This window comes from Salvelinus fontinalis, chromosome 32 (assembly GCF_029448725.1).
Source record: "Salvelinus fontinalis isolate EN_2023a chromosome 32, ASM2944872v1, whole genome shotgun sequence".
In the NCBI taxonomy this organism is placed as follows: Eukaryota; Metazoa; Chordata; class Actinopteri; order Salmoniformes; family Salmonidae; genus Salvelinus; species Salvelinus fontinalis.
In genome coordinates this window covers 2136569-2164236 of record NC_074696.1, presented here as the reverse complement: position 1 = coordinate 2164236, position 27668 = coordinate 2136569, and the positions used below count along the sequence as shown (strand labels likewise).

Genomic DNA, 27668 nt, shown 5'->3' with positions numbered 1-27668 from the left:
CCATATCCTATCCTACCCTACAATACCATACTATACCATATCCTATCCTATCCTACATTACCATACTATACCATATCCTATCCTACAATACCATACTATACCATATCCTACCCTACATTACCATACTATACCATATCCTATCCTATCCTACAATACCATACTATACCATATCTATCCTACCCTATCCTACAATACCATACTATACCATATCCTACCCTACATTACCATACTATACCATATCCTATCCTATCCTACAATACCATACTATACCATATCTATCCTACCCTATCCTACAATACCATACTATCCTACCCTATCCTACAATACCATACTATACCATATCTATCCTATCCTACAATACCATACTATACCATATCCTATCCTACCCTACAATACCATACTATACCATATCCTATCCTACAATACCATACTATACCATATCTATCCTACCCTATCCTACAATACCATACTATACCATATCTATCCTATCCTACAATACCATACTATACCATATCTATCCGACCCTATCCTACAATACCATACTATCCTACCCTATCCTACAATACCATACTATACCATATCTATCCTATCCTACAATACCATACTATACCATATCTATCCTACCCTATCCTACAATACCATACTATACCATATCTATCCTATCCTACAATACCATACTATACCATATCTATCCTATCCTACAATACCATACTATACCATATCCTATCCTACCCTACAATACCATACTATACCATATCCTATCCTACAATACCATACTATACCATATCCTACAATACCATACTATACCATATACTATCCTACCCTATCCTACAATACCATACTATCCTACCCTATCCTACAATACCATACTATACCATATCTATCCTATCCTACAATACCATACTATACCATATCCTATCCTACCCTACAATACCATACTATACCATATCCTATCCTACCCTATCCTACAATACCATACTATACCATATCCTACAATACCATACTATACCATATACTATCCTACCCTATCCTACAATACCATACTATACCATATCTATCCTACCCCATCCTACAATACCATACTATACCATATCCTATCCTACCCTATCCTTCAATACCATACTATACCATATCCTATCCTACCCTACAATACCATACTATACCATATCATATCCTATCCTACAATACCATACTATACCATATCCTATCCTACCCTACAATACCATACTATACCATATCCTATCCTACAATACCATATCCTACCATACCATACCCTATCCTACAGTACCATACCCTACAATATCATATATCCTACCCTACCATATCCTACCAAACCATATCTTCCTATACCCTACCATAACCTACCCTACCAAACAGTACCCTACCATAACATACCCTACCATAACATAACATACCCTACCAAACCATATCTTCCTATACCCTACCATAACATACCCTACCAAACAGTACCCTACCATAACATACCCTACCAAACCATATCTTCCTATATCCTACCATACTATACCCTACCAAACAGTACCCTACCATAACATACCCTACCAAACCATATCTTCCTATACCCTACCATAACATACCATACTATACCATATCCTATCCTATCCTACCCTACCATACCCTACCAAACCATATCCTCCTATACCCTACCTTAACATACCCTACCAAACAGTACCCTACCATAACATACCCTACCAAACCATATCCTCCTATACCCTACCATAACATACCCTACCAAACCATATCTTCCTATACCCTACCATAACATACCCTACCAAACAGTACCCTACCATAACATACCCTACCAAACCATATCCTCCTATACCCTACCATAACATACCCTACCAAACCATATCTTCCTATACCCAACCATAACATAGCCTACCAAACCATATCTTCCTATACCCTACCAACCAGTACTCTACCATAATATACCCTACCAAACAGTACCCTACCATAACATACCCTACCAAACAGTAACCTACCATAACATACCCTAGCATAACATACCCAACCCAACCATATCTTCCTATACCCTACCATAACATACCCTACCATAACATATCTTCCTATACCCTACCATAACATACCCTACCATAACATATCTTCCTATACCCTACCATAACATACCCTACCATAACATATCTTCCTATACCCTACCATAACATACCCTACCATAACATATCTTCCTATACCCTACCATAACATACCCTACCAAACCATATCTTCCTATACCCTACCATAACATACCCTACCATAACATACCCTACCAAACCATATCTTCCTATACCCTACCATAACATACCCTACCATAACATACCCTACCAAACCATATCTTCCTATACCCCTGAATGAACAATGCATGTAAGATCTCCCTTCACTCCCTGGTGTGACGCTGCTTCCAAACTCAGCACCAGCGCAGCAAGCACAGAGACATCCACCACACTACTACTACTGCCAGTCTAAGGACGTGTGGGCAGCGCAGCAAGCACAGAGACATCCACCACACTACTACTACTGCCAGTCTAAGGACGTGTGGGCAGCGCAGCAAGCACAGAGACATCCACCACACTACTACTACTGCCAGTCTAGGGACGTGTGGGCAGCATGTAAACAGATGATAATACATGGACATAGTGAATTCATAGAAAACCATTCCTCCCTCCCAAGCATCTGCCGTTGTTCACTTTCTAACGAGTCATTAAAGGCCAGTTGAACCACATGGGTTATGTTTACTACCCTGGCAGAATGTGGTCAACAACATTTACAGATGTAGGATCTTCATTTGAACCAGTTCGCTACAGAAATAAATTAATCCTGCAGCGGCAACAGGACATGTGAATTATAATGTGGATTATAATGAATGGAAATGTTGTGGAGAAGACTTGACAGACATGCAGTATTCAGGCAGTGAGCCTAACCATCTGTCTTTATCCTACCAATATTACATTACAAATCAATATTACATTACAAATCAATATTACATTACAAATCAGCACATCACTGGACTGCGTTGTTCTTCTAGTAGCGGTGATTGGAGGGGGGAACGATCAGTCCACTACATATCTGTCCCTCAGCCATCCCATGACCACTCAGAACTGCAGCCTGACTACCAGAAGCATCAGTCAGAGATGCTGAGGCTATAGTCCTGTGCTTTGTGTCAGGTTTAGACACTGAAGGCCATGCAGTGTACCGGTCTGCTGGTGAGTCAACAGTAGGCGAGACACTGCCAATGGCTTTATAAACCAAGGAGAAACATCAGTGTGTGTAGGCATATCCATATGTTTATATATCTAGGCCTGTCTTACTGCTAACTGCTCCACAGCAGTGTTTTCTCAACCCTCCATCTCGATCTGTGTCCAGTCCCTCATAACTTGTTTGTTACGAGCAGCTACTAGGCTATCCGCAGCACTACAGATAGCACTACAGATAGCACTACAGATAGCACTACAGATAGCACTACAGATAGCACTACAGATAGCACTACAGATAGCACTACAGATAGCACTACAGATAGCACTACGATAGCACTACAGATAGCACTACAGATAGCACTACAGATAGCACTACAGATAGCACTACAGTGCCAATTTACTCTTGAACCTATTGTACAGACCCTGTAGCCCTGACAGGGTGGTTACCACGGGAACCAGGAGACGTCATGTGACTAGATGAGCCTGTTGCATGCTTCTCTGTGGGTTTCTATCCGTTTCAAAGCACTATGCATATAGCGGCATAGACTATAACGCTATCTAAGAGAAGAAAAAAAAACTCACTTTTTAAAATAATGTATTTCTTTCTTTCTCATTTATTTTATATCCTGAATTACTTGTGTAAATGCTTATATTGTCTATATTTATTAATTCATGTGACTTGTGTTTTTATAACAAAACTATGTCTTATTTCTTTATGAATAATATTAAAGTGATTTTACCAAAATATGATCTGATGCTTGAGACTGGGTTGATAATATACACCACAGTGGAGAAAAAACACATGTTATTTCTGGAACATACTTTAGGAAACTACACCTTCTGCAGGGATGTGGTCTGACTCCTCACCTTCCGCAGGGATGTGGTCTGACTCCTCACCTTCCGCAGGGATGTGGTCTGATCCCTCACCTTCCGCAGGGATGTGGTCTGACTCCTCACCTTCCGCAGGGATGTGGTCTGACTCCTCACCTTCCGCAGGGATGTGGTCTGACTCCTCACCTTCCGCAGGGATGTGGTCTGACTCCTCACCTTCCGCAGGGATGTGGTCTGACTCCTCAGCTTCCGCAGGGATGTGGTCTGACTCCTCACCTTCCGCAGGGATGTGGTCTGACTCCTCACCTTCCGCAGGGATGTGGTCTGACTCCTCACCTTCCGGAGGGATGTGGTCTGTGGTCTGACTCCTCACCTTCCGCAGGGATGTGGTCTGACTCCTCACCTTCCGCAGGGATGTGGTCTGACTCCTCACCTTCCGCAGGGATGTGGTCTGACTCCTCACCTTCCGGAGGGATGTGGTCTGTGGTCTGACTCCTCACCTTCCGCAGGGATGTGGTCTGACTCCTCACCTTCCGCAGGGATGTGGTCTGTGGTCTGACTCCTCACCTTCCGCAGCGATGTGGTCTGACTCCTCACCTTCCGCAGCGATGTGGTCTGACTCCTCACCTTCCGCAGCGATGTGGTCTGACTCCTCACCTTCCGCAGGGATGTGGTCTGACTCCTCACCTTCCGCAGGGATGTGGTCTGACTCCTCACCTTCCGCAGGGATGTGGTCTGACTCCTCACCTTCCGGAGGGATGTGGTCTGACTCCTCACCTTCCGCAGTGATGTGGTCTGACTCCTCACCTTCCGCAGGGATGTGGTCTGACTCCTCACCTTCCGCAGGGATGTGGTCTGACTCCTCACCTTCCGCAGGGATCGAGGTACAGTGGGGAGAACAAGTATTTGATACACTGCCGATTTTGCAGGTTTTCCTACTTACAAAGCATGTAGAGGTCTGTAATTTTTTATCATAGGTACACTTCAACTGTGAGAGACGGAATATAAAAACAAAAATCCAGAAAATCACATTGTATGATTTTTAAGTAATTCATTTGCATTTTATCCTCTGCATGGAGGAATGGGCCAAAATACCAGCAACAGAGTGTGAAAACCTTGTGAAGACTTACAGAAAACGTTTGACCTCTGTCATTGCCAACAAAGGGTATATAACAAAGTATTGAGATAAACTTTTGTTATTGACCAAATACTTATTTTCCACCATAATTTGTAAATAAATTAATTAAAAATCCTACAATGTGATTTTCTGGATTTTTTTTCTCATTTTGTCTGTCATAGTTGAAGTGTACCTATGATGAAAATTACAGGCCTCTCTCATCTTTTTAAGTGGGAGAACTTGCACAATTGGTGGCTGACTAAATACTTTTTTGCCCCACTGTACATTTTTACGTGTCTTTGCTGTCTCTCTGTTGAAAACACTCGATCCATCTACGGAGAGTAATTTGACAGAAAGTCTCTGGTTGTGTAAGTCTCTGGTTGTCCACCAGAGATCACCATGTCCTTTGTAGTTGTAGTAGGTTGGTCTCGGAGTGTCTGTTAGAACGAATCTTCCAGTCATACCAATGTTCGTTTGAATGGATCTTTCAAAGTACCACCCCGGTCGAGTTTACTAGACCAAAGTACTTGAAACAACTGCAAACTGGATGTTTCTGTGTAGTCTTCTTTGACAGAGTTTCAACATTTTCTAACCATTTCAACATGCAGCCACGCTCCACGTTTTATCTGGTCTCAGAGTCTGACCATTCGTGATATCCGGTTCCACACCGTCCGGCCTGCTTGGTCTCTTGTAGTTTTCTTAACCGTTTGTAACGTGTTCAGCTGGCGCTGCACATAACTGGTCTATAGAGAGTTCTTCAGCGGGTCATTTTAAACACTTGGGGGAGAATTACGTTCCATTACGTTTGGCATAATGTCTGTGCTAGCCAGAAGCTAGCCAGAAGCTAGCCAGAAGCTAGCCAGAAGCTAACCAGAAGCTAGCCAGAAGCTAGCTGGGGACGTGGTTACTGACTGGACAAACTTTACATGAAAAAACATTTTCTCATTTAGAAGGCCAAGATCACATTTCGTCTTCTCACAAATAGTTTCATATTTAAATCCTATACATTCCACAACACTTATAGCAAACCTGATAACTGGGAAATATAAACATTCAGAGATACAGTTATGTAGTTATACCGTCCTTAATGAGTTGCCAAAACAACAACTGATCTGACAATTGTTCTTTAAAGGACCCACTGACCATTCCAACGGTTTGGGATTTTTAAAAATATAATTATTCAACCTTTTTATGTTGTAGTCCTTGTAACAAAAGGTTTCTTTCCCCTCCATCCTGTAGAGCCCATAGGCAAAGTATTTACGACCGTCATAAAACTGTCCAACTCTATTCCTCTCCCCCTCTGTGGGAGAGAGAGGGCGCTGTAAAGCAGACCCACTGTAACCTGATATTCACAGGAGATTTATAACATTTGCATGAAGCTGGAAAGGGTAACAAAAGTATCTCTAAAAGCCTTGATGTTCATCACTCCACGGTAAGACAAATTGTCTATAAATGGAGAGTGTAAGTTAAAGACTTACAGAAATCTCTGGAACATGCCAACATCTCTGTTGACGAGTCTACGATACGTAAAACACTAAACAAGAATGGTGTTCATGGGAGGACACCACGGAAGAAGCCACTGCTGTCCAAAAAAAACATTGCTGCACGTCTGAAGTTTGCAAAAGTGCACCTGGATGTTTCACAGCGCTACAAAATATTCTGTAGACAGATGAAACTACAGTTGAGTTGTTTGGAAGAAACACTGTGGAGAAAAGAACAGCAACATCAAAACATCATCCCAACTGTAAAGTACGGTGGAGGGAGCATCATGGTTTGGGGCTGCTTTGCTGCCTCAGGACAGCTTGCGATCATATATGGAAAAATGAATTTCCAAGTATATCAAGACATTTTGCAGGAGAATGTTAAGCTATCTGTCCGCCAATTGAAGCTCAACAGAAGTTGGGTGATGCAACAGGACAACGACCCAAAACACAGAAGTAAATCAACAACAGAATGGCTTCAACTGAAGAAAATGCGCCTTCTGGAGAGGCCCAGTCAGAGTCCTGACCTCAACCCGATTGAGATGCTGTGGCATGACCTCAAGAGAGCAGTTCACGCCAGACATCCCAAGAATATTGCTGAACTGAAACAGTTTTGTAAAGAGGAATTGTCCAAAATTCCTCCTGACCGTTGTGCAGGTCTGGTCCGCAAATACAGAAAATGTTTCTGCCAAAGGGTTCACATACATCTTCCGCCATGCTCTGTGAATGTTTATAAAGGTGTGTTCAATAAAGACATGAGAAAAAATAATTTTTGGTGTTTTATAAGTTTAAGCAGACTGTTTTGTTTGTCTAGTGTTGTGACCTAGATGAAGATCAGATCAAATTTGACCAATTTATGCAGAAATCAAGGTATTTCCAAAGGGTTCGTATACTTTTTCTTGCCACTGTACAATTTAAAATATTACATGACATTACATTTCATAACACTTTTCACAACACATTAAACTACTCTACTACCACATATCTACAATACAACATCCATGTGTATGTAACGGCTGTCCTCCTCCTCTTCAGACGAAGAGGAGGAGTAGGGATTGGACCAAAGTGCAGCGTGATATTTGGACATAACGAAGTTTATTAAAGTACAGACGAAAACCGAACACACTTCAACAAACTACAAAATAAGAAAACGAACGATGTAGATAGACCTGAACATGGAACTTACATAAAGACACGAAGAACTCACGAACAGGTACAGACTACATCAAACGAACGAACAAACCGAAACAGTCCCGTGTGGTGCAACATACACAGACACAGAAGACAATCACCCACAAACAAACAGTGTGAACAGCCTACCTTTATATGGTTCTCAATCAGAGGAAACGTCAAACACCTGTCCCTGATTGAGAACCATATAAGGCTAATACACCTGACCTAAACATAGAAACACAAAACATAGAATGCCCACCCCAACTCACGCCCTGACCAACTAAACACATACAAAAATAACAGAAAACAGGTCAGGAACGTGACAGTGTACGTGTGTGTAGAGTGCGTGGTCTATTATTTTTCTGGCCACGTCTATTATAATACAGAACAGGTCAGGTCTATTATTAAAAAGGCCAGGTATATTACAATACAGACCAGGTCTATTATAATACAGGCTAGGTCTAATGGCCAGGTCTATTATAATACAGAACAGATCTACAGGCCAGGTCTATTATATTACAGACCAGGTATATTATAATACAGACCAGGTATATTATAATACAGGCCAGACCTATTATAATACAGGCCAGACCTAGTATAATACATGCCAGGTCTATTATAATACAGGCCAGGTCTATTATAATACAGACCAGGTCTATTATATTACAGGCCAGGTCTATTATAATACATGCCAGGTCTATTATAATATAGACCAGGTCTAATATAATACAGGCCAGGTCTATTAAAATATAAACCAGGTAAATTATAATACAGATCAGGTCTAATATAATACAGGCCAGGTATATTATAATACAGGCCAGGTCTACAGGCAGGGGCTATTATAATACAGGCCAGGTCTATTATAATACAGTCCTGGACAACAGATCAGGTCTATTATAATCCAGGTATATTATAATACAGGCCAAGTCTATTATATTACTGGCCAGGTCTACAGACCAGGTATATTATAATATAGGTCAGGTCAATTATAATACAGGTCAGGTCTTTTATAATACAGGCCGGGTCTATTTTAGTACAGGCCAGGTCTACAGGCCAAGTCTATTATAATACAGGCCAGGTCTAATACTACAGGCTAGGTCTAATGGCCAGGTATATTATAATACAGACCAGGTCTGTTATAATACAGGCCAGGTCTATTATAAATCATGCCAGGCCTATTATAATACAGGCCAGGTCTATTATAATACAGGCCAGGTCTATTATACTATAGACAAGGTCTATTATGATACAGGCAAGGTCTATTATAATACAGGCCAGATCTATTATAATACAGGCCAGGTCTATTATGATACAGGCAAGGTCTATTATAATACAGGCCAGATCTATTATAATACAGGCAAGGTCTACAGACCAGGTCTATTATAATACAGGCCAGGTCTATTATAATACAGGTCAGGTCTACAGGCCAGGTATATTATAATACAGGCCAGGTCTATTCAAATACAGACCAGGTTTATTATAATACAGACCAGGTCTATTATAATACAGGCCTGGTCTATTATAATACATGCCAGGTCTATTATAATACAGGCCAGGTCTATTATAAAACAGGCCAGGTCTACAGGCCAGGTCTATTATAAAACAGGCCAGGTCTACAGGCCAGGTCTATTATAAAACAGGCCAGGTCTTTTATAATACAGGCCGGGTCTATTTTAGTACAGGCCAGGTCTACAGGCAAGGTATATTATAATACAGACCAGGTCTATTATAAAACAGACCAGGTCTATTATAATACAGGCCAAGTCTATTATAATACAGGCCAGGTCTAATACTACAGGCTAGGTCTAATGGCCAGGTATATTATAATACAGGCCAGGTCTAGTATAATACAGGCCAGGTCTATTATAATACAGGCCAGGTATATTATAATACAGACCAGGTCTATTACAATACAGACCAGGTCTATTATAATACAGGCCAGGTCTATTATAATACAGGCCAGGTCTACTATAATACAGGCCAGGTCTATTCAAATACAGACCAGGTTTATTATAATACAGACCAGGTTTATTATAATACAGACCAGGTCTATTATAATACAGGCCTGGTCTATTATAATACATGCCAGGTCTATTATAATACAGGCCAGGTCTATTATAATACAGGCCAGGTCTATTATAATACAGGTCTATTATAATACAGGTCTATTATAATACAGGCCAGGTCTATTATAATACAGGCCTGGTCTATTATAATACATGCCAGGTCTATTATAATACAGGCAAGGTCTATTATAAAACAGGCCAGGTCTACAGGCCAGGGCTATTATAATACAGGCCAGGTCTAAAGGCCAGGTCTATTATAAAACAGGCCAGGTCTTTTATAAAACAGGCCAGGTCTATTATAAAACAGGCCAGGTCTACAGGCCAGGGCTATTATAATACAGGCCAGGTCTAAAGGCCAGGTCTATTATAACACAGACCAGGTATATTATAAAACAGACCAGGTCTGTTATAATACAGGCTAGGTCTAAAGGCCAGGTATATTATAATACAGGCCAGGTCTATTATACTATAGAACAGGTCTATTATAATACAGGCCAGGTCTTTTATAATACAGGCCAGGTATATTATAATACAGGCCAAGTCACTACTTTAATTATATGGTGATATCCATGGCTGATAAACACTACTGTAATCATGTGGTGATATCTATGGCTGACAAACACTACTTTAATCATGTGGTGATATCTATGGCTGATAAACACTACTGTAATCATGTGATATCCATGGCTGATAAACACTACTGTAATCATGTGGTGATATCTATGGCTGATAAACACTACTGTAATCATATGGTGATATCCATGGCTGATAAACACTACTTTAATCATGTGGTGATATCCATGGCTGATAAACACTACTGTAATCATGTGATATCCATGGCTGATAAACATTACTGTAATCATATGGTGATATCCATGGCTGATAAACACTACTTTAATCATGTGGTGATATCCATGGCTGATAAACACTACTGTAATCATATGGTGATATCCATGGCTGATAAACACTACTGTAATCATATGGTGATATCCATGGCTGATAAACACTACTGTAATCATATGGTGATATCCATGGCTGATAAACACTACTTTAATTATATGGTGATATCCATGGCTGATAAACACTACTGTAATCATATGGTGATATCCATGGCTGATAAACACTACTGTAATCATATGGTGATATCTATGGCTGATAAACACTACTTTAATCATGTGGTGATATCTATGGCTGATAAACACTACTGTAATCATATGGTGATATCTATGGCTGATAAACACTACTTTAATCATGTGGTGATATCTATGGCTGATAAACACTACTGTAATCATGTGATATCCATGGCTGATAAACACTACTTTAATCATGTGGTGATATCCATGGCTGATAAACATTACCGTAATCATGTGATATCCATGGCTGATAAACATTACTGTAATCATGTGGTGATATCCATGGCTGATAAACACTACTGTAATCATGTGGTGATATCCATGGCTGATAAACATTACTGTAATCATGTGGTGATATCCATGGCTGATAAACACTACTGTAATCATGTGGTGATATCCATGGCTGATAGGTAGTTTTTATCAGTTGTGTACATTTCAAGTTGGGATATTTTTTATTTTATTTTTTAACTGTTGAACTGACACCTGACATACACAGTACTTTATTAAAGGAATACCTAATTTCAACCCCGTCGAGTGCAGAGCAGAAATACTACAACACAGAATTCAAAAGAGAATTTTATTGTCATATAAAACCAAAGATTTATAGAATGCACACACCATTCCTTCCTCACGGTGTCCAAATGAACATTTAATGGGAGGTTGATACCGACGGTAGTCATGTCAAACTTGTTATAATTCTGATCTTTCTACCGCAGTTGGTACAAGGGGTCAGAAAATAAATTAATTTGAAAGTTGCAAATTGGGTGTGTAGGATTTATGTGTATGCATGACAACGCGCCCATGTGCGGTCTCTAGGCAGACCATGTATGGATAGTGTGCGTGAATAAATAATTATTTTAAAGGGGGCATTAAAATTCTTTGTATATAGATTTAGATTGTACTTGAAATACGATATTTTAAAAAACATTATACCCTGTACATTCAGAAAGATGTGCTTCGCTGACACCTGCTTCCAAACCCCAAGCTCTAACACAAACGATTAACTCTAGGATCACACCACACTAACTTCACGACGTGGAACAAACAAAAGATTTAAGAATTTAAATTAAATGAGTAAAGAGAAGGAACCTCTCAACAACAATACATTGGTAAGTGCTATCCAGACCTGACTGTTCTAGAAGGACTATGTGATCTGTTCTGACCCCGACAGGAGATAAACGTTAATATTACATACAAAAGAAATACAAAATCTTTAAGATAATATTCCTGGAAAAACATTGTTATATATACTAGAATATAATAGATTATGGATGGTTTTAAATACAGCATGTACACAATCACATCACACCATTCTGAAATCCTATTGGTCAGCTAGGAACCAAGAAACAAATCATAATAATAATTCTGCTTCTAGAATCCCTATTTCAATTCCTCATCAAGTTATTACCAATATTCTGCTTCTAGAATCCCCATATCAATTCCTCATCATGTTATTACCAATATTCTGCTTCTAGAATCCCTATATCAATTCCTCATCAAGTTATTACCAATATTCTGCTTCTAGAATCCCTATATCAATTCCTCATCAAGTTATTGCCAATATTCTGCTTCTAGAATCCCTATATCAATTCCTCATCAAGTTATTACCAATATTCTGCTTCTAGAATCCCTATATCAATTCCTCATCAAGTTATTACCAATATTCTGCTTCTAGAATCCCTATATCAATTCCTCATCAAGTTATTACCAATATACTACAGGTCCATAGAATGACATGGCATTTAGTTTGGCACCAGGCACAGAAATGATACAAATACGTCATAGTAAACAAGTGGCTAAAACACACCAAATCATTTGACCTCTGACCTTACCCCGTTTCCCAGCCAATCCGATTTTAGAAGACAAGACCTGGCAAAAAATTTGGAGTAGCGTAACATTTGGTTTAATTTTATTGGCTGTGGCGTGTCATTTGGTTTAATTTTATTGGCTGTGGCATGTCATTTGGTTTAATTTTATTGGCTGTGGCATGTCATTTGGTTTAATTTTATTTGCTGTGGCATGGGAGACTACCTTAGAATTAAAATGCCTAGAGTGGTCATGCCTATGGAAACTAGCCTGCTAAGACCTGACTGATGGCTCTATAGTGCATTGCCTGTTAGACAAGGGCAGTGTCCCAAATGGTAGTGCACTGTGTAGGGAATAGGGTGCCATCTGGGACGCAGTCGAAGGGTCTGTACTTCCAGAGTCTGACAGAAACTAGAGGCTTGTTAATTAACGTCTTGTCTCTGGACGGGGACTAGAGGTCTCACCGACTGCCCGACCACCTCAGTGATCTCAGCAGCTATGTGAATGGTCCCCCTAATTCAACTCCCCTAAATACACTGAACTAAAATATAAAAACCGCAACATGTAAAGTGTTGGTCCCATGTTTCATGAGCTGAAATAAAAAAAATCCCAGAAATGTTCTATAAGCACAAAAAATCTGATTTCTCTAAATGTTTTGCACAAATTCAAGTAACATCCCTGTTAGTGAGCATTTGTCCTTTGCCAAGATAATCCATCCACCTGACAGGTGTGGCATATCAAGAAGATAAACAAACATCATGATCATTACACAGGTGCACCTTGTGCTGGGGATAATAAAAGGCCACTTAAATGTGCAGTTTTGTCACAACACAAAGCCACAGATGTCTTGTGTTTTGAGGGAGCGTTCAATTGGCATGCTGACTGTAGGAATGTCCAGCAGAGCTGTTGCCAGATAATTGAATGTTCAATTCTCTACCAGAGGCCGCCTCCAACGTCGTTTTAGACCATTTGGGCAGTACATCCAACCGGCCTCACTACCGCAGACCACAAATAACCACGCCAACCCAGGACCTCCACATCCGGCTTCTTCATCTGCTGGATTGTCTAGGGGGGGGGGGGGGGGGGTATTTGGTGCTGAGGAGCATTTGTCTGACCTTTTGTGAGTATATACTCATTCTGATTGGCTATGCCTGGCTCCCCAGCGGGTGGAAATGGCAGCCAAGCAGTTGGGCCTATGCCCTGCAAGGCCCACCCATGGCTGCAGCCTGCCCAGTCATGTGAAATCCATAGATTTTGGCCTAATTTATTTATTTAAATTGACTGATTTCCTGAACTTTTTTTATGAACTATAACTCAGAAAACTCTTTGAAAGTGTTGCATGTTGCGTTTATATATTAGTTCAGTATATTAGGGTTAATCACATAACGTGAGCGAATAAGAAATGGTTAAATATTCTACTAGCTCATCTATACTGTGGTAGATACTTTATTCGTTGACAGTCCTCTCAGAGGGTCTGTAGTCTAAACCTCATTGACGGTCCTCTCAGAGGGTCTGTAGTCTAAACCTCATTGACGGTCCTCTCAAGAGGGTCTGTAGTCTAAACCTTGTTGACGGTCCTCTCAAGAGGGTCTGTAGTCTAAACCTTGTTGACGGTCCTCTCAAGAGGGTCTGTAGTCTAAACCTTGTTGACGGTCCTCTCAAGAGGGTCTGTAGTCTAAACCTCATTGACGGTCCTCTCAGAGCGTCTGTAGTCTAAACCTCATTGACGGTCCTCTCAAGAGGGTCTGTAGTCTAAACCTTGTTGACGGTCCTCTCAAGAGGGTCTGTAGTCTAAACCTCATTGACGGTCCTCTCAAGAGGGTCTGTAGTCTAAACCTCATTGACGGTCCTCTCAGAGCGTCTGTAGTCTAAACCTCATTGACGGTCCTCTCAGAGGGTCTGTAGTCTAAACCTCATTGACGGTCCTCTCAGAGGGTTTGTAGTCTAAACCTCATTGACAGTCCTCTCAGAGCGTCTGTAGTCTAAACCTCGTTGACGGTCCTCTCAGAGGGTCTGTAGTCTAAACCTCGTTGACGGTCCTCTCAGAGCGTCTGTAGTCTAAACCTCATTGACGGTCCTCTCAGAGCGTCTGTAGTCGTCTGTGCTAGCTGAAGACAAGTAGAAGGACTGTGTCTTCCTCTTCAGACGGGCTCGCTTGGTGGCCAGAGAGCGCTTGCTGCTGGAGATGATCTCAGAGATGAACATCTTGCAGTCGATGCAGACCTCCATGGTACACCAATCCTCTGTCAGCTCCTTGGGAAGATCCAGCTCGTCACGAGACCCCTCAATTTTGCGTTTGGATAACCTGGGGGAGGAGAGCGGAAAGGAGGTTCCGCTTTAATCTTTATTTAACCAGGTGTGTCAGTTGAGAACTAATTCCCGTTTACAACGACAACGACTTCAAGAGGGTCCTTTTTACTACCTCCTTTATTTAGGTACAGCTGGTACCTAGCCAACCACCTAGCCAACCACCTAGCCAACCACCTAGCCCTATAGCCTTCTGGGTAACAAGACCAGGTCCCTAGCCAACCACCTAGCCCTATAGCCTTCTGGGTAACAAGACCAGGTCCCTAGCCAACCACCTAGCCAACCACCTAGCCCTATAGCCTTCTGGGTAACAAGACCAGGTCCCTAGCCAACCACCTAGCCAACCACCTAGCCCTATAGCCTTCTGGGTAACAAGACCAGGTCCCTAGCCAACCACCTAGCCAACTACCTAGCCCTATAGCCTTCTGGGTAACAAGACCAGGTCCCTAGCCAACCACCTAGCCAAGTAGCCTTCTGAGTAACAAGACCAGGTCCCTAACCAACCACCTAGCCCTGTAGCCTTCTGAGTAACAAGACCAGGTACCTAGCCAACCACCTAGCCCTGTAGCCTTCTGAGTAACAAGACCAGGTACCTAGTCAAGTAGCCTTCTGAGTAACAAGACCAGGTCCCTAACCAACCACCTAGCCCTATAGCCTTCTGAGTAACAAGACCAGGTACCTAGCCAACCACCTAGCCCTGTAGCCTTCTGAGTAACAAGACCAGGTCCCTAGCCAACCACCTAGCCCTGTAGCCTTCTGCGTAACAAGACCAGGTCCCTAGCCAACCACCTAGCCAAGTAGCCTTCTGAGTAACAAGACCAGGTACCTAGCCAACCACCTAGCCCTGTAGCCTTCTGAGTAACAAGACCAGGTCCCTAGCCAACCACCTAGCCCTATAGCCTTCTGAGTAACAAGACCAGGTACCTAGCCAACCACCTAGCCCTGTAGCCTTCTGAGTAACAAGACCAGGTCCCTAACCAACCACCTAGCCCTGTAGCCTTCTGACCAACAAGACCAGGTACCTAGCCAACCACCTAGCCCTGTAGCCTTCTGACCAACAAGACCAGGTACCTAGCCAACCACCTAGCCCTGTAGCCTTCTGAGTAACAAGACCAGGTACCTAGCCAACCACCTAGCCCTGTAGCCTTCTGACCAACAAGACCAGGTACCTAGCCAACCACCTAGCCCTGTAGCCTTCTGAGTAACAAGACCAGGTCCCTAACCAACCACCTAGCCCTATAGCCTTCTGACCAACAAGACCAGGTACCTAGCCAACCACCTAGTCCTGTAGCCTTCTGAGTAACAAGACCAGGTACCTAGCCAACCACCTAGCCCTGTAGCCTTCTGACCAACAAGACCAGGTACCTAGCCAACCACCTAGCCCTGTAGCCTTCTGAGTAACAAGACCAGGTACCTAGCCAACCACCTAGCCCTGTAGCCTTCTGAGTAACAAGACCAGGTCCCTAACCAACCACCTAGTCCTGTAGCCTTCTGAGTAACAAGACCAGGTACCTAGCCAACCACCTAGCCCTGTAGCCTTCTGACCAACAAGACCAGGTACCTAGCCAACCACCTAGCCCTGTAGCCTTCTGAGTAACAAGACCAGGTCCCTAACCAACCACCTAGCCCTATAGCCTTCTGACCAACAAGACCAGGTACCTAGCCAACCACCTAGTCCTGTAGCCTTCTGAGTAACAAGACCAGGTACCTAGCCAACCACCTAGCCCTGTAGCCTTCTGACCAACAAGACCAGGTACCTAGCCAACCACCTAGCCCTGTAGCCTTCTGAGTAACAAGACCAGGTCCCTAACCAACCACCTAGCCCTATAGCCTTCTGACCAACAAGACCAGGTACCTAGCCAACCACCTAGCCCTGTAGCCTTCTGAGTAACAAGGTGTTAACTGAAATCAGTCCATTCAACCGTCCATTTTGATGCCAGTCAACTATGTTCTCTCAGTGTCACCATTGTAGTCAATCAACCCTCTCCCTCCGGTCTGTCACTGGAATGATGTAATGTCACTAGGGGGTACAGGATGTCTGCTGCAACACCCATATCGCATATCTAGAACCAGACGACTAAACACCATGTTGAAAAACTGGACAGCCCTGATGGAGAAATTGTGTCTGCGAGTACAAAGCGCAAGCTCTCAAACAACAACAAGCTCTCAAACAACAACAACAAGCTCTCAAACAACAACAACAACAACAACAACAACAACAACAACAACAACAACAACAACAACAACAACAACAACAACAACAACCTCTCAAACAACAACAACAAGCTCTCAAACAACAACAACAACAACAACAACAACAAGCTCTCAAACAACAACAACAACCTCTCAAACAACAACAACAACCTCTCAAACAACAACAAGCTCTCAAACAACAACAACAAGCTCTCAAACAACAACAACAAGCTCTCAAACAACAACAACAAGCTCTCAAACAACAACAACAAGCTCTCAAACAACAACAACAAGCTCTCAAACAACAACAACAAGCTCTCAAACAACAACAACAAGCTCTCAAACAACAACAACAAGCTCTCAAACAACAACAAGCTCTCAAACAACAACAAGCTCTCAAACAACAACAACAACAACAACAACAACAAGCTCTCAAACAACAACAAGCTCTCAAACAACAAGCTCTCAAACAACAAGCTCTCAAACAACAACAACAAGCTCTCAAACAACAACAACAAGCTCTCAAACAACAACAACAAGCTCTCAAACAACAACAACAAGCTCTCAAACAACAACAACAAGCTCTCAAACAACAACAACAAGCTCTCAAACAACAACAACAAGCTCTCAAACAACAACAACAAGCTCTCAAACAACAACAAGCTCTCAAACAACAACAACAAGCTCTCAAACAACAACAACAAGCTCTCAAACAACAACAAGAGACTGTTGGATGTCTATGAACACGCTGTCATACAATACTGCAACGAGCAACGAGCCGTCACATTGATGAGAAGTGGGACAGGAAGTCCCATGTACTGACCACTGAGAACATGGAGAAGGGGACACAGCATTACTACCATCGTTGCTAAGTGGGTGGGGGACCGCAGCAGATTGAACTGCTCTGTCTGGTAGGTAGCCAGGACTGCAGTAGATTGAACTGCTCTGTCTGGTAGGTAGCCAGGACTGCAGTAGATTGAACTGCTCTGTCTGGTAGGTAGCCAGGACTGCAGTAGATCTGGATAAGAGCGTCTGCTAAATGACTTAAATGTAAATGTAAATGTAGATTGAACTGCTCTCTCTGGTAGGTAGCCAGGACTGCAGTAGATTGAACTGCTCTGTCTGGTAGGTAGCCAGGACTGCAGTAGATTGAACTGCTCTGTCTGGTAGGTAGCCAGGACCGCAGTAGATTGAAGTGTACTGCCCCTTAGTGGTCATACTCAGGACCATATCTGAATTGTGACTTTATTTTAAATGATCATTTAAACGAAAAAAGGAATTAGCAGTTTAAATGTTATTCGTCACATCCCTAAGCACAAAGACCGGTAATGATGTTATGTGTACCCGGAGACAGTCCGCCGGAGGCTGTGGCGCTGGCTGGACGAGGGCTTCTCTGGGGTGTCCAAGGCTGATGTCCCTTCTGCCTCCTCCCTGGGTAGGATGGTGGTAGTAGATCCCAGAGAGGAGATGGACAGGTTGGCATACGGCTTAGATGGAAGTCTCTTCTGGAAACAACGGGACAGAGTCAGAGGGTCAGATAGAGGATCTGAACATCTAATCTGTCAACAATTAAAGGGCTAGTGTGGTCAATGGGTGGACGAGGAGGACTTTGGCTCACCTTTTTATAGCACTGCGAGCACACAGGCCTGGAGAGAGAGAGAGATAAATATTCAGTCACACAAGTCTCATTCATTCTGATTAATGTTAAGAGATTCTCCAGTACCTTTGTATACTTTTTATCCAGTAGTCCTGAAAATAGTGTTTAAGTGCCAAAAGTGGTCAACGAAAATTGGTTGAGAACTTTATTTTGCAGGTCGGAAACCAAAAAAAATTACTTTGTTCAGAACGAAACGATTGGAAAATGATTTTGGTTCCAACCCCTGACTACAAAATAACTGTACTATAAATACAGCTGTACTATAAAATGTACCTTTTGCAGAACTGGCAGGTGTAGGACCGGGTGAAGAAGGAGAACCTTGTAGTCCGACAGGAGAAACACAGCTACAGGAGGAGGAGGAGGAGGAGAACGGTTATTTCAGAGATCAAGTCAATATGAAGTCAAAGATAATAAGCGATACAGGGCCGGCACAAGATAATCCAGTCGGACTACTTCAGAATTAGTTCAGTGGTAATTGGATTGGGTTGAGTGATGTTTGAAGGCCCAGGAGGACACAATGCTGTGCAAAGTTCAGATTGTCATGTCTGTTCTACAAAACCTTTCTGTAGAATAAGGAATCACATCAGACCCTTCTATAGGCAGGCCCAGCCCCGCCGGTACAGCATCTAGACAGGCCCAGCCCCGCCGGTACAGCATCTAGGCAGGCCCAGCCCCGCCGGTACAGTATCTAGACAGGCCCAGCCCCGCCGGTACAGCATCTAGACAGGCCCAGCCCCGCCGGTACAGCATCTAGACAGGCCCAGCCCCGCCGGTACAGCATCTAGACAGGCCCAGCCCCGCCGGTACAGCATCTAGACAGGCCCAGGCCCGCCGGTACAGCATCTAGACAGGCCCAGGTCTAGCCCTGCTGGTACAGTATCTAGACAGGCCCAGCCCCGCCGGTACAGCATCTAGACAGGCCCAGGTCTAGCCCTGCTGGTACAGTATCTAGACAGGCCCAGCCCCGCCGGTACAGCATCTAGACAGGCCCAGGTCTAGCCCTGCTGGTACAGCATCTAGACAGGCCCAGGTCTAGCCCTGCTGGTACAGTATCTAGACAGGCCCAGCCCCGCCGGTACAGCATCTAGACAGGCCCAGGTCTAGCCCTGCTGGTACAGTATCTACACAGGCCCAGCCCCGCCGGTACAGCATCTAGACAGGCCCAGGTCTAGCCCTGCTGGTACAGTATCTAGACAGGCCCAGCCCCGCCGGTACAGCATCTAGACAGGCCCAGGTCTAGCCCTGCTGGTACAGCATCTAGACAGGCCCAGGTCTAGCCCTGTTGGTACAGTATCTAGACAGGCCCAGCCCTGCTGGTACAGTATCTAGACAGGCCCAGCCCCGCCGGTACAGTATCTAGACGGGCCCAGCCCTGCCGGTACAGTATCTAGACAGGCCCAGCCCTGCCGGTACAGTATCTAGACAGGCCCAGCCCTGCTGGTACAGTATCTAGACGGGCCCAGCCCTGCTGGTACAGTATCTAGACAGGCCCAGCCCCGCCGGTACAGCATCTAGACAGGCCCAGGTCTAGCCCTGCTGGTACAGTATCTAGACAGGCCCAGCCCCGCCGGTACAGCATCTAGACAGGCCCAGGTCTAGCCCTGCTGGTACAGTATCTAGACAGGCCCAGCCCCGCCGGTACAGCATCTAGACAGGCCCAGGTCTAGCCCTGCTGGTACAGTATCTAGACAGGCCCAGCCCCGCCGGTACAGTATCTAGACGGGCCCAGCCCTGCCGGTACAGTATCTACACAGGCCCAGCCCTGCTGGTACAGTATCTAGACGGGCCCAGGCCCAGCCCTGCTGGTACAGTATCTAGACGGGCCCAGCCCCGCCGGTACAGTATCTAGACGGGCCCAGCCCTGCCGGTACAGTATCTAGACAGGCCCAGCCCCGCCGGTACAGTATCTAGACAGGCCAAGCCCCGCCGGTACAGTATCTACACAGGCCCAGCCCTGCTGGTACAGTATCTAGACGGGCCCAGGCCCAGCCCTGCTGGTACAGTATCTAGACAGGCCCAGCCCCGCCAGTACAGTATCTAGACGGGCCCAGCCCTGCCGGTACAGTATCTAGACAGGCCCAGCCCTGCTGGTACAGTATCTAGACAGGCCCAGCCCCGCCGGTACAGTATCTAGACGGGCCCAGCCCTGCCGGTACAGTATCTAGACGGGCCCAGCCCTGCCGGTACAGTATCTAGACGGGCCCAGGCCCGCCGGTACAGTATCTAGACGGGCCCAGGCCTGCTGGTACAGTATCTAGACAGGCCCAGCCCTGCCGGTACAGTATCTAGACAGGCCCAGGCCTGCTGGTACAGTATCTAGACAGGCCCAGCCCTGCTGGTACAGTATCTAGACAGGCCCAACCCTGCTGGTACAGTATCTAGACAGGCCCAACCCTGCTGGTACAGTATCTAGACAGGCCCAACCCTGCTGGTACAGTATCTAGACAGGCCCAACCCTGCTGGTACAGTATCTAGACAGGCCCAACCCTGCTGGTACAGTATCTAGACAGGCCCAACCCTGCTGGTACAGTATCTAGACAGGCCCAACCCTGCTGGTACAGTATCTAGACAGGCCCAGCCCAAATGGTACAGTATCTAGACAGGCCCAGCCCTGCTGGTACAGTATCTAGACAGGCCCAGCCCTGCTGGTACAGTATCTAGACAGGCCCAGCCCAAATGGTACAGTATCTAGACAGGCCCAACCCTGCTGGTACAGTATCTAGACAGGCCCAACCCTGCTGGTACAGTATCTAGACAGGCCCAACCCTGCTGGTACAGTATCTAGACAGGCCCAGCCCAAATGGTACAGTATCTAGACAGGCCCAGCCCAAATGGTACAGTATCTAGACAGGCCCAGCCCAAATGGTACAGTATCTAGACAGGCCTGCTGGTACAGTATCTAGACAGGCCCAGGCCCAGCCCCGCTGGTACAGTATCTAGACAGGCCCAGGCCCAGCCCCGCTGGTACAGTATCTAGACAGGCCCAGGCCCAGCCCCGCTGGTACAGTATCTAGACAGGCCCAGGCCTAGCCCTGCCGGTACAGTATCTAGACAGGCCCAGCCCTGCCGGTACATTATCTAGACAGGCCCAGCCCTGCCGGTACAGTATCTAGACAGGCCCAGCCCTGCCGGTACAGTATCTAGACAGGCCCAGCCCAAATGGTACAGTATCTAGACAGGCCCAGCCCAAATGGTACAGTATCTAGACAGGCCCAGCCCAAATGGTACAGTATCTAGACAGGCCCAGCCCAAATGGTACAGTATCTAGACAGGCCCAGCCCAAATGGTACAGTATCTAGACAGGCCCAGCCCAAATGGTACAGTATCTAGACAGGCCTGCTGGTACAGTATCTAGACAGGCCCAGGCCCAGCCCCGCTGGTACAGTATCTAGACAGGCCCAGGCCCAGCCCCGCTGGTACAGTATCTAGACAGGCCCAGGCCCAGCCCCGCTGGTACAGTATCTAGACAGGCCCAGGCCCAGCCCCGCTGGTACAGTATCTAGACAGGCCCAGGCCTAGCCCTGCCGGTACAGTATCTAGACAGGCCCAGCCCTGCCGGTACATTATCTAGACAGGCCCAGCCCTGCCGGTACAGTATCTAGACAGGCCCAGCCCAAATGGTACAGTATCTAGACAGGCCCAGCCCAAATGGTACAGTATCTAGACAGGCCTGCCGGTACAGTATCTAGACAGAACCAGGTCTAGCCCTGCTGGTACAGTGTCTAGACAGGCCCAGGTCCACCCCTGCTGGTACAGTATCTAGACAGGCCCAGCCCTGCTGGTACAGTATCTAGACAGGCCCAGGTCCACCCCTGCTGGTACAGTATCTAGACAGGCCCAGGTCCACCCCTGCTGGTACAGTATCTAGACAGGCCCAGGTCCACCCCTGCTGGTACACCTGCATTGCTTGCTGTTTGGGGTTTTAGGCTGGGTTTCTGTACAGCACTTTGAGATATCAGCTTATGTACGAAGGGCTATTTAAATACATTTGATTTGGTACAATATCTAGACGGGCCCAGGCCTAGCCCTGCTGGTACAGTATCTAGACGGGCCCAGGCCTGCTGGTACAGTATCTAGACAGGCCCAGGCCTGCTGGTACAGTATCTAGACAGGCCCAGGCCTGCTGGTACAGTATCTAGACAGGCCCAGGCCTGCTGGTACAGTATCTAGACAGGCCCAGGCCTGCTGGTACAGTATCTAGACAGGCCCAGGCCTGCTGGTACAGTATCTAGACAGGCCCAGGCCTGCTGGTACAGTATCTAGACAGGCCCAGCCCTGCTGGTACAGTATCTAGACAGGCCCAGGCCTGCTGGTACAGTATCTAGACAGGCCCAGGCCTGCTGGTACAGTATCTAGACAGGCCCAGGCCTGCTGGTACAGTATCTAGACAGGCCCAGCCCTGCTGGTACAGTATCTAGACAGGCCCAGGCCTGCTGGTACAGTATCTAGACAGGCCCAGGCCTGCTGGTACAGTATCTAGACAGGCCCAGGCCTGCTGGTACAGTATCTAGACAGGCCCAGGCCTGCTGGTACAATATCTAGACAGGCCCAGGCCCAGGCCTGCTGGTACAGTATCTAGACAGGCCCAGGCCCAGCCCTGCTAGTACAGTATCTAGACAGGCCCAGGCCTGCTGGTACAGTATCTAGACAGGCCCAGGCCCAGCCCTGCTGGTACAGTATCTAGACAGGCCCAACCCTGCTGGTACAGTATCTAGACAGGCCCAACCCTGCTGGTACAGTATCTAGACAGGCCCAACCCTGCTGGTACAGTATCTAGACAGAACCAGCCCTGCTGGTACAGTATCTAGACAGAACCAGCCCTGCTGGTACAGTATCTAGACAGAACCAGCCCTGCTGGTACAGCATCTAGACAGGCCCAGCCCTGCTGGTACAGTATCTAGACGGGCCCAGGCCCAGCCCCACCGGTACAGTATCTAGACAGGCCCAGGCCCGCTGGTACAGTATCTAGACAGGCCCAGCCCGCTGGTACAGTATCTAGACAGGCCCAGCCCTGCCGGTACAGTATCTAGACAGGCCCAGGCCTGCCGGTACAGTATCTAGACAGGCCCAGGCCTGCCGGTACAGTATCTAGACAGGCCCAGGCCTGCCGGTACAGTATCTAGACAGGCCCAGGCCTGCCGGTACAGTATCTAGACAGGCCCAGCCCTGCCGGTACAGTATCTAGACAGGCCCAGCCCTGCCGGTACAGTATCTAGACAGGCCCAGCCCTGCTGGTACAGTATCTAGACAGGCCCAGCCCTGCTGGTACAGTATCTAGACAGGCCCAGCCCTGCTGGTACAGTATCTAGACAGGCCCAGCCCTGCTGGTACAGTATCTAGACAGGCCCAGCCCAGCTGGTACAGTATCTAGACAGGCCCAGCCCAGCTGGTACAGTATCTAGACAGGCCCAGCCCTGCTGGTACAGTATCTAGACAGGCCCAGCCCTGCTGGTACAGTATCTAGACAGGCCCAGCCCTGCTGGTACAGTATCTAGACAGGCCCAGGCCTAGCCCTGCTGGTACAGTATCTAGACAGGTCCAGCCCTGCTGGTACAGTATCTAGACAGGCCCAGGCCTAGCCCTGCTGGTACAGTATCTAGACAGGCCCAGGCCTAGCCCTGCTGGTACAGTATCTAGACAGGTCCAGCCCTGCTGGTACAGTATCTAGACAGGCCCAGCCCTGCTGGTACAGTATTTAGACAGGCCCAGGCCCGCCGGTACAGTATCTAGACAGGCCCAGGCCCAGCCCTGCCGGTACAGTATATAGACAGGTCCAGCCCTGCTGGTACAGTATCTAGACAGGCCCAGGCCTGCTGGTACAGTATCTAGACAGGTCCAGCCCTGCTGGTACAGTATCTAGACAGGCCCAGGTCTAGCCCTGCTGGTACAGTATCTAGACAGGCCCAGGCCCAGCCCTGCTAGTACAGTATCTAGACAGGCCCAGGCCTGCTGGTACAGTATCTAGACAGGCCCAGGCCCAGCCCTGCTGGTACAGTATCTAGACAGGCCCAACCCTGCTGGTACAGTATCTAGACAGGCCCAACCCTGCTGGTACAGTATCTAGACAGGCCCAACCCTGCTGGTACAGTATCTAGACAGAACCAGCCCTGCTGGTACAGTATCTAGACAGAACCAGCCCTGCTGGTACAGTATCTAGACAGAACCAGCCCTGCTGGTACAGCATCTAGACAGGCCCAGCCCTGCTGGTACAGTATCTAGACGGGCCCAGGCCCAGCCCCACCGGTACAGTATCTAGACAGGCCCAGGCCCGCTGGTACAGTATCTAGACAGGCCCAGCCCTGCCGGTACAGTATCTAGACAGGCCCAGGCCTGCCGGTACAGTATCTAGACAGGCCCAGGCCTGCCGGTACAGTATCTAGACAGGCCCAGGCCTGCCGGTACAGTATCTAGACAGGCCCAGGCCTGCCGGTACAGTATCTAGACAGGCCCAGCCCTGCCGGTACAGTATCTAGACAGGCCCAGCCCTGCTGGTACAGTATCTAGACAGGCCCAGCCCTGCTGGTACAGTATCTAGACAGGCCCAGCCCTGCTGGTACAGTATCTAGACAGGCCCAGCCCTGCTGGTACAGTATCTAGACAGGCCCAGCCCAGCTGGTACAGTATCTAGACAGGCCCAGCCCAGCTGGTACAGTATCTAGACAGGCCCAGCCCTGCTGGTACAGTATCTAGACAGGCCCAGCCCTGCTGGTACAGTATCTAGACAGGCCCAGCCCTGCTGGTACAGTATCTAGACAGGCCCAGGCCTAGCCCTGCTGGTACAGTATCTAGACAGGTCCAGCCCTGCTGGTACAGTATCTAGACAGGCCCAGGCCTAGCCCTGCTGGTACAGTATCTAGACAGGCCCAGGCCTAGCCCTGCTGGTACAGTATCTAGACAGGTCCAGCCCTGCTGGTACAGTATCTAGACAGGCCCAGCCCTGCTGGTACAGTATTTAGACAGGCCCAGGCCCGCCGGTACAGTATCTAGACAGGCCCAGGCCCAGCCCTGCCGGTACAGTATATAGACAGGTCCAGCCCTGCTGGTACAGTATCTAGACAGGCCCAGGCCTGCTGGTACAGTATCTAGACAGGTCCAGCCCTGCTGGTACAGTATCTAGACAGGCCCAGGTCTAGCCCTGCTGGTACAGTATCTAGACAGGCCCAGCCCCGCCGGTACAGCATCTAGACAGGCCCAGGTCTAGCCCTGCTGGTACAGCATCTAGACAGGCCCAGCCCCGCCGGTACAGCATCTAGACAGGCCCAGGTCTAGCCCTGTTGGTACAGTATCTAGACAGGCCCAGCCCTGCTGGTACAGTATCTAGACAGGCCCAGCCCAAATGGTACAGTATCTAGACAGGACCAGCCCAAATGGTACAGTATCTAGACAGGCCTGCTGGTACAGTATCTAGACAGGCCCAGGCCCAGCCCCGCTGGTACAGTATCTAGACAGGCCCAGGCCCAGCCCCGCTGGTACAGTATCTAGACAGGCCCAGGCCCAGCCCCGCTGGTACAGTATCTAGACAGGCCCAGGCCTAGCCCTGCCGGTACAGTATCTAGACAGGCCCAGCCCTGCCGGTACATTATCTAGACAGGCCCAGCCCTGCCGGTACAGTATCTAGACAGGCCCAGCCCAAATGGTACAGTATCTAGACAGGCCCAGCCCAAATGGTACAGTATCTAGACAGGCCCAGCCCAAATGGTACAGTATCTAGACAGGCCCAGCCCAAATGGTACAGTATCTAGACAGGCCCAGCCCAAATGGTACAGTATCTAGACAGGCCCAGCCCAAATGGTACAGTATCTAGACAGGCCTGCTGGTACAGTATCTAGACAGGCCCAGGCCCAGCCCCGCTGGTACAGTATCTAGACAGGCCCAGGCCCAGCCCCGCTGGTACAGTATCTAGACAGGCCCAGGCCCAGCCCCGCTGGTACAGTATCTAGACAGGCCCAGGCCTAGCCCTGCCGGTACAGTATCTAGACAGGCCCAGCCCTGCCGGTACATTATCTAGACAGGCCCAGCCCTGCCGGTACAGTATCTAGACAGGCCCAGGCCCAGCCCCGCTGGTACAGTATCTAGACAGGCCCAGGCCCAGCCCCGCTGGTACAGTATCTAGACAGGCCCAGGCCCAGCCCCGCTGGTACAGTATCTAGACAGGCCCAGGCCTAGCCCTGCCGGTACAGTATCTAGACAGGCCCAGCCCTGCCGGTACATTATCTAGACAGGCCCAGCCCTGCCGGTACAGTATCTAGACAGGCCCAGCCCAAATGGTACAGTATCTAGACAGGCCCAGCCCAAATGGTACAGTATCTAGACAGGCCCAGCCCAAATGGTACAGTATCTAGACAGGCCCAGCCCAAATGGTACAGTATCTAGACAGGCCCAGCCCAAATGGTACAGTATCTAGACAGGCCCAGCCCAAATGGTACAGTATCTAGACAGGCCTGCTGGTACAGTATCTAGACAGGCCCAGGCCCAGCCCCGCTGGTACAGTATCTAGACAGGCCCAGGCCCAGCCCCGCTGGTACAGTATCTAGACAGGCCCAGGCCCAGCCCCGCTGGTACAGTATCTAGACAGGCCCAGGCCTAGCCCTGCCGGTACAGTATCTAGACAGGCCCAGCCCTGCCGGTACATTATCTAGACAGGCCCAGCCCTGCCGGTACAGTATCTAGACAGGCCCAGCCCAAATGGTACAGT

General features: G+C 47.1%; 1 protein-coding gene across 11 annotated transcripts in view; it reads right to left on the bottom strand.

Moving 5' to 3' along the window:
* Positions 1 to 11573: 11573 nt before the first annotated feature.
* The window catches only part of spire1a (spire-type actin nucleation factor 1a), a 168489-nt gene continuing 152394 nt past the window's right edge, over positions 11574 to 27668 (bottom strand). For 10 of the 11 annotated variants that reach the window (XM_055893201.1, XM_055893197.1, XM_055893203.1 and 7 more), the window contains 4 exons: positions 19247 to 19317; positions 18935 to 18962; positions 18661 to 18821; positions 11574 to 15121 (listed from right to left, as the gene is read on the bottom strand). In XM_055893201.1, coding sequence (XP_055749176.1) covers positions 14875 to 15121; positions 18661 to 18821; positions 18935 to 18962; positions 19247 to 19317 — 507 coding nt within the window. In that variant the 3' untranslated portion in view covers positions 11574 to 14874. The remainder of the gene's footprint in view (positions 15122 to 18660; positions 18822 to 18934; positions 18963 to 19246; positions 19318 to 27668) is intronic. The other variant, XR_008755585.1, reaches the window with a different exon arrangement.